Source organism: Lycium barbarum, chromosome 1 (genome assembly GCF_019175385.1).
Source record: "Lycium barbarum isolate Lr01 chromosome 1, ASM1917538v2, whole genome shotgun sequence".
NCBI classification, from domain to species: Eukaryota; Viridiplantae; Streptophyta; class Magnoliopsida; order Solanales; family Solanaceae; genus Lycium; species Lycium barbarum.
In genome coordinates this window covers 20,318,379-20,327,458 of record NC_083337.1, presented here as the reverse complement: position 1 = coordinate 20,327,458, position 9,080 = coordinate 20,318,379, and the positions used below count along the sequence as shown (strand labels likewise).

The window sequence follows — 9,080 nt, the reverse complement described above, 5'->3', positions numbered from 1 at the left end:
AAGTCGGAGGCTTATAAGCTGAAGCTGAGGACCTGGATGAAACAACCTTGTCTACTGGTCAAGAAAACGAACTCTCGGGAGCTCTCTGTTTAGGTGGCTCACTGGGCGAATCCTACAAATCTAAATGCACAGGGCGTCCGGAATATGGCTGTTACAGCCTAGATGACTGACCGACACCCCTTGAACTAGAACCACCATAACTCCCAGTCTGACGCAGTCTCTTCTCACAACCACCAAATGCACGGGCCTTAGCGCCCTCAACCAAAGAAGCATGCTCGACGATGGACTGGAAAGAAGCCCTCATAGCCTCCATCTAAAGGTAAGGAATCTGAAGAGAACGGACTAGCCAACCAACAAAACGCCTGATCATGTCAGCCTCAGTAGGATCAAAGGAGTGGAATAATGTGCTAGATACAGATAGAGGGTCACATAGGCCTCCACCGGCATACCCCTCTACTGAAGATGTAGAAACTCCTCCCTACGCGCCTCTCTCAAAGACCGGGGCACATACTTCTCAAAGAAGGCCTAGTAGAGCTGAGTCCAAGTCAAGGGAGGGGAACCCTCAGGTTTGCAAGCTACAAAATACCTCCACCAAGTCTTCGCCTTGCCACGAAACTGGTAGGACACCTAGTCAACTCCATGGGTCTCCACGATCCCCATCTTATGTAGCAACTCATGCATATCCAGGATGAACTCATAAGTGTCCTCAGAAAAAGAACCCTAATACCTCGGCGACTCTAACTTACTAAACCTCCCAACAAGGTCCTAAACAGACACGGTCATAATAGCGCCCTCCATGGGCCTAAGATCATCACCAGGAGCGGGTACCGCATCAATACGGGGAGCCATAGCTGCAGCGGGGTGTGCTACCCGAGTAGGTCTCTGCCCAGGGGTCTGCGCCCCAACTCTGGTCTGTGAACCATCGCCAGGAGTAGTAACACTAGCAGCAGCCTGCTAGGCATCTAGATGAAGTAAGACTCTGGCCATAGTATCTTGCATAGGGCTGATCAGAATTAACCTCGGGTTATGTCCGTGCTGGGGCCACACCATCCTCTGCGGCCTAGTCTCGATCATGTTGATACCCAGGCTCTAGAGACGGAGATCTCTCGCACTGCTGTCCTACCGCAGGAGCCCTACCATAGGCTGGGGCATCACCGTGGCCTCTAGCTCTGCCGCGCCCTCTGGCTGTCGCTCGCCGTCTGGTGCGAGCCGCAGCTGCAGGCGCTGGCACCTGACCTCAGGCTATAGTAGCTCGAGTCCTCACCGTCTGTGAGAAAATAGATAAGAGTCAGAAACCAATTTGATTTTTTCAGATACCAATTAGAATAAAATAGCACGAAAGAATGAAAGAAAGTGAGATTTCCTAAATGTCCTATACCCTCTCACAGATAATTATGGAGCTCATCGTATCAATCCACGAGACTCTACCAGACACGCTCTTGTATTATAGACCGAGTAACCTAGGGCTCTGATACCAACTTGTCCGACCCAATTTGGCTAAGTCGTGCGGCAACTTACCTTTCCCACCTCGGTAAGCGAACTCTTAACCCAACGATAGTAAAGGCATAACTAAATAAATCAATTAAGTAGAAGCGAGCAATTTACATAAGTCTTACGGTAATAATACAGGAGAAAATGCGAAAAATAAGAAATACACCCAGGGTCTAGTCTAATCCATACAAGAGCATTTAGAAGAAAATATACAAGTCTGGAATATAATAATACATCAATTTGTCTATGTCTCAAATGGAAAAGTAAGACATAATAAGAGGAGTGTTCAAGGCAGCGAACGTCGCGTGCTCACCCTAAAAACTCGAAGCTGTACTGATGGCGACTATCAGCCACGGGAGATGGAAGCAGATCCAACCTAGAACGCTGTATTCATAAAAGAATGCATCAAGTGCAGGTCAGTACAAAACCACAATACTGATAGGTATCATCCGCCAACTAAGTATAGCCAATATAATTCAGACAATAATGCTGGGTAGGCAGATAAATCAACAAGTATAAGTCAAACACAATCAGCAACAAGTATTCGTCATCACCCAAGTATGCCAAGTCTAAATATATATATCCAATCCAAAATCAACAACACAAGTAAATCACCGGTTCATCACAATATAAGACAAGATGCAATGCAACACAATGATGTATGAATGCCAATGCAATGCAATGCGGCGTACACATTCACTCCGGATGGAAGTATCGATGTCCGGGTAGCACAACCCATAGGGGACCCGCGAAGTCCATGTACTCACTCATCCACGTTTCCGGGACAATCATCGGAATCTCATATCACACAATCCACGATTCCGAGACAACCATCGTACATCAGACTACTCACATCACTCGCACACAATCCACAATTCTGGGACAACCATCGGATATCGGACTACTCACATCACTCTCATGCAAACTGAGCTTAGCTCATCATAGAGTTTCATCAAGTATCAACAATGTATCAGCAATCTATCATCCGAGATGTGAATGCGTGCGATGTATGCGTCAACATGAATAATCAGATCAATATCACAAGTACCAAACATGGGTACACAACAATATCATGAAAGACTACACAAGTCATATAAAAACACTATCCCCGAAATCAAATGCCAAAAAGTGGGGCACCACAATATCATGAACAAGATATCTCAATAGTCTCTAATATCCACTATCACTATGCGGCATCAAGCCCACAACAATAGGACAACTCAATTACAACACAGCGGAGTGGCTAGCCCCAAACACACAATAGGGCTCAACCTAATACATTATCCAACCCAACTTCATACGCGAAGGTTTACATGCTTTCTCCGACAATATAATCTAAATATATACTTCGTTACACGAAGTCTCAGCAAGGGTAAGCCATAACCTACCTGGATGGTCGAAGAGCAAAACACCAATAATCACTCCTTCGCTTTCCCCTTCTGCTGAGCCTCAAGATCAAGAAAGTCTAGGCATATTAAAAATCTGGATTAGAAATCACGAGGATTGATACCTATATTGCTATCATTCAATTTAGGTCAAAAGCCAACCTTAGAATTCGGGGAAACGAGCCCTACAAGGTCAAAACCGGAAATTCGGGGGTAAAATATCAAATTAAACACTAGGTGATCAAAACCCATCAACTAATTGCCAAATTAACACAAAGGTTCACACAATTTCGAAATTCTAGCAAAACCCTCAATTTTGGGTATAAACCCTAACTCTTTGATTCAAGAATTCAATGCTAATAATGGGAGATATATGATTAACAACCTTAGATACATCATCATCTAGCATAACCCAATCAATTTCATCATTAATAACCCTAGATAGAACAATCCATCAAAACCCATTTTTAATCTTCCATTACTAATGAACTAACAAGAAAAAGGGGATCTAAGATGATTAGGAAAATGAATTAGCAAGAAGGTTAGGAAGACTTACCACCAAGAATCTTCACCAATAATCTCCAAGAATAGTTCCCAAGAGCTCAAATTTCAGAGTGGTATTAAATGATAGACTAAGGGCTTTTAACACCTCATTTAACAAGCTTACTGCCCGTCACCCGCTTTCGTGACGCTAAGGCTATTCCAGGGGTACCATGACCGCTACAGAGGTCATGCCCAATTGGCAAGGACCGCTCCAGCGGTTGGGTGACCGCTTCAACGGTGCTGGTGCCGCTAAAGCGGGCACCAGACACCAGAAAGTTCTCTAAGTTTCACACTTCAACCCCAATTTCCGACTAATTCCCGAGGCCATCTGCTCACAAACCACATACATAGACACACATAAAAACACGCTACGAACGCACTTGTATCCTCGAAATTCCCAACGGAGGTCTCGTTGACCGATTCAACTCCCGATACCTCAACTCTAATTTCCCAATCCAAGTCTCAAAATGCATCCGAGTGCATTGGGAACCCAACTAGACATACACACAAGTTCTAAATGACCATCCGGACCTCTCGGAATCGACGGTTTTTTGAAAAAGGTTCGTTTACCCAAAAGTCAACTTTGAGTCAACTCTTTTTTTGCTTAAAGCCCATATTTCCCAAAAATTCGCCCAAATCAAATCTAGACACTTCGAGAAGTGTGTCAATGGTTCCCTCGGGTCAAAAGTGATCTAACTAAGCTCGAAAAGGGGTGAAAATGCCGGAAAGACTATAACGACCAAATGGTTACACAGACTCAGCCACAATTTTGCCCGTTTTTATTTTTCTTTTTGATAAAATGCCACCGGTCGGATACACATCAGGAAATCTGAAGGTATTCCCGCATAAAGGATATACTCTTCTCCAGCAAGTCGAACTATAAGGGACTGATTCCCAGAGACCAGGGATACGTAGGCGGACTCAAAACCAGAGAGTTGGTCACATTCCAACAGCCGTCTAGAGAAACCCCGGACACTACACCGGGAATCTCAAGACTTTCCTGCCAAATCACTTAAAAGTCCTTAGTTGAGTCGAACTACAAGCGGCCTGAATTCTCGTATAGTCCAAGATACGTAGGAAACCCAGAAACCAAGGTTCGGCCACATGTGTGAAAATGCATAACAATGAGTCGGGTCAGTCAAAATATAGGGTTAGTCAAATTTCGTTGCTCAGGAATGGTCTCGCCATCCCCGAACACCGAAGGGGAAGTTGTTGACACCTAATTTTTGACCTCCCGTGATTTATTTTAATCAATCGGATTCGTTGGATAATAAATAAAATAAACCATGCATCTTAAAGAGCTGATTTTTTTTTATATATAAAATTGTTAGGCCAATACTTTACCCCTTTAAGTTTATTAAAGCAGTTTTATTGCATTACAAATTATTTAGTTGATACTTGGTATTTTATGACATTTATGAAATATTTTGTTAGAATTAATCAAAGTCAAAACAATTTTAAACAATTATTCACTTAATTTCTAAATTGTCGAAAAGTCAAATAAAAAAAGATTTATTTTATTTAATCCAAGGTATTTGAGTAATTAAAGGAATTGACCATTTTACCTCTCAATCTTTAATTCTTTGTGTTTGCATAGTTGCTTGAAATTAATGAATTGCTTTAGTACTCAATCTGGCTAATTAGCTAATTTGAGGTTCATTATGGCAAATTAGTTTTAAGTATTTAATTGTTTACCTGCATGACCCCATTCGAGTTAACCAATTCATGGTTTAAGACAATTGGTTTTTGCAAAATTTAGCCTCCTACTGGTTTTAATTGAGATGACCAAATCCATTGGAAAATCAATTGAGGTCATTAGCAAAATTAGTTTTAATTGGTTAATTAGGATAAAATAAGGCAATACCTAAAATAATTACTTGGACTAAGATTTGTCCAGGATATTATTGCAATTGGTTAGATAAAAGGGTCATAATGGTAATAACTATTTAGCTTTAAAACCAACTGAGGCCATGTTTGTAAAAATGAATTTTTATTAGTCATATGTTAAATTAATTACGTCCTAATTTGACCATGATTAGTTAACTACTATTAATAATTAGTTATCTTGAGTACTTGTCTATTTTGTTAAAATACCCGTCTTACCTCTAGGTATGTGTATACACTTGATACGCATGTATATGTATATCATGTACATAAAGGGCCTCTCTTCTTTTCTTTATTTTTGGCCGAGCCCGGGGCCAACTGCCTAGATCCAGCCCAAATGCAAAATATAATACTCCCTCCACTTCAGTTGAGCAGCCCCTCCCTTTCTAAGGCTAGGGTTCAAAATGCTAGTCGCCGCCTCGTTCCATTCCTCTCTCCTCTGCCACTTTGTTGCCAAAAATGGTGATATGGCAGAAGAATTCAGCCTCCACCAGTCTTTGTATGTAGAAGAATTCAGCCTCCACCAGTCTTTGTATGCCTAGAACGAGTAACATTTAATACTACTTCATCGTTTTCCACCGTCTCTCTACCCAAACGATGCCTAAACAAGGTAAAACACACATCTTTTTCACTTTTCTAAGTCAAACACCACATATTTTAGCAATTTTGTTGTTGTATTTGAATTTTGGAAGATCGATTCTTATTGGTCCATAAGATGTTGGGTCGGATCGACCTAGAACAGGTCAAATCTAACAGTGCATGTTTATTTTTTTGCTAATCCTAGCCGTAGGTTTCATAAATCAAGTATTTTAGATCTCAAAATGCACAATTCCCACATCGTTGGTTTTGAGGGTTTCAATAATTTTGGAGTTCTATAAATAGAACCCCAATCCTCACAAAAAAGAGGGAAAAGAGAAAAAAAAGGAGTTGGAAGTTTAGAAGAAAAAAAACCACATAGCTTGAATTTTGAGAAAACCACTCGAGATAAAAGCATTCAGTAAAATTTTGTTTAGATTTGATGGTGAAGTTGGATCTTTAGTTCAAAAATTTATTTATTTTTGCCTTTTCTTATGCGGTTGAGTTCGAGAATTGGAAGCACAGAGGCTCCAAGTCCATTCTTGCTCCGGTTGCACATCACAAAAGGTAATTATGTACTATTTTATCGCTTTCATTTAATTTCTGTTTGTCTTAATGTTAGTTTAGTTGTAATTAAATGGCCTGTGTTTAGTTTAAGATGTTGATATAGCTACGTTTTACTTGGTTTCACATTATGCTTTACCCAAATGATCAATATGGTAACATATATTTGTTCCTGATAGTTTAGACTGAGGTTTGTTTGGTTGTTTGTTGATCTTAAGGGATTAACCCAAGTTGTGACTTGTGATTAGTTTGTTTTCACTCTAGTTAGACCTGTTAAAGATAGGGTCATATGGAATAGAGTAAATGTGAGTTAAATGAAGAGATTTTCTAGGCCTAACTCGAAGAAAAATGGAAAATGTAAGCGGGTTTTGAATTCTGGTTATTTAACAAATGATTTGAAATGATGTGGTAATTGAGTTTTGAGATTAGAGGATCATGACTATCACATAGTTTAAATTAGGATCAGTTTAACCACCTTGGATGTAAAGATGCTCTTAAAATAAGATGCTTGTTAACTAAAATGTGGATTAACTAAACTGTTGAGGTTCTGAGTGTGCAATAGCCTTGTCAAAACCTGTTAAGAGCCCGTTTGGATGGGCTTAAAAAAAGTGACTTTTATATGTAAAGTGCTTTTAGAACTTTTAAGTACTGAAAGTTATTTTTATAAATAACCAGTTGAGTGTTTGGATAAAAGTGCTTATGCTGAAAATAAGTTGTTGATGTGTTTGGTAAATATTTTTATAAATAAGTTGTTAAGCAATTATTTTCTATCAAAATGACTGAAATACCCTTAAAGCTGTTAACACCATAAATAAGTTGATTTAAAAGATTTTTAAACTCTAAAGTTGATTCAGATCGAAAGTAATTTATATTTTAAAATCACTTCCACTATAAAATGTTTATTTAAGTTAATTTTATAAATATATGTTATTTAAGAGGGGTGCATGAGCTAAAAGAGACACCTATTTTGGAATGGAGGGAGTAATATCTTCTTGATTTATTTCATTATTGGAAATGTATTTATATTGATTTGCTGTTTCAAGAAAGAGTTGTGTATTAATTTTGAGAATATTAATTAAACCATGCTTCTTCCTCCGATAGGTATATCCTATGTTAACGGTGAAGAGTGGATTTTGCAAAAGGAAAATAGTGGTTCCTGAATTATCAAAATGGAAGCTTGGTCATGCACTATATCGTTGGCTAAATCTAGCAATCAAGAATGGTTTATTACCAATCTTAGACAAGGCTTCAAAACAGAACATTTCAGTAGACTTACAAGATTTAATGATACGTTTTGGCACTGATAACATTTTTGGACTTGCTCTAGGGAAAAGTTTGAATATTCTCACCATTGACCTTCATGATGATAATTCAATTGCACTTGAAATGGATACAACTCAATATGAGTTTTCAAAAGATTGTTCTACCCCAACTTCATGTGGAAATTTATGAGATTTTTGTCCACTGGATTAGAAAAAAGTCCAAAGAAGAGCCTCCACATTTTGAACAATTACATAACTGAAGCACTAGATGAACGTGTAAGTAGAACAAAAACTTCTAATTCTAATAATGATGATCTATTATTGGCATTTATGAAAAAATCGGAAGCAAATGGACATTTTTTGCCTAGGACTGCTATAAAGAGCACAATTTTTTTAATAAGTTAGGATCAACATGACTTAAAAAAGGGTAATACAATTCATATTTCAAAGATGGAGAATTTGACACAAAATAAAAGTGCTAATACAACCGAAAACACTCCACTATAAATACAAGAAGTGAAAATATTCATATAATACAAGCATCAAGCATTAGAAATGTCACTAGCAATCATATCACGAAACCCCATCCAATAGACATCATTTTGTTCTCCTACATATTCGACATCTAAATTGTTAGCTCTTGAAGTTGTGACAATATCATTAGAATCAACCGATGGAATATAGCTCTGATTCTCGGCTGTTTGGAATGCATCATCCACATTGCATTTCTTTCTAATATAATTGTGAATAGCCATAGTAGAAAGTAAGATGTCCCTTTGTGTGTCAATGTGATAGTATGGCATGTCTCTCAAAATAGACCATCTTTCTTTCCAAATGCCAAATGTGCACTCTACTACATTTCTACAAGAATAAATTACATAGTTAAATTTCTCAATGCGTCCTCTTGGCTCTCGCAATTGTCAAGTTGCACCGCGGCGAAATTCAGCTAGGTGATATCTTACATTATTTCCTTTGTATGGAGCCATGTATCCATTCATGTGTGAACATTCTGCATCAACTAGATAATATTTGTTTTCGCACGGATGTGGAAAGTTGAGCCCTTGTCTACGAAGGGCCTCAACAAATATACGACTATCGGGCCTCAGCAAATATACGACTATAGGAGATACTAAGGATCTGGAATTTTGGCCCATTTGTGAAAATGAGCTGCCTTTTGTTGTTGATTTACGCCATTGTTCTACTTACTGTGTAGGAGGTCTGTATAAGACACAACTCATGAGATGAGAAAATTGTCACAAACTAGAATTTATCCTACAATATACAGTAGCATTATGATCTGATACATCTGCCTTAATCTCATTATTCTTCCATTAATAACTTCATTGCAAGAATTACCCAGAGAGACATGTTTCCG

General features: G+C 38.7%; 1 protein-coding gene across 1 annotated transcript; it reads left to right on the top strand.

Annotated features, from left to right (window-relative positions):
* Positions 1-5,697: 5,697 nt before the first annotated feature.
* On the top strand, positions 5,698-7,895 carry LOC132633536 (cytochrome P450 86A1-like). Its single transcript, XM_060350054.1, has 3 exons — positions 5,698-5,913; positions 6,385-6,446; positions 7,545-7,895. Exons 1-3 carry the CDS (start codon positions 5,901-5,903, stop codon positions 7,893-7,895), a joined length of 426 nt encoding a protein of 141 aa, XP_060206037.1. The 5' UTR covers positions 5,698-5,900.
* The last annotated feature ends 1,185 nt before the right edge of the window (positions 7,896-9,080 follow it).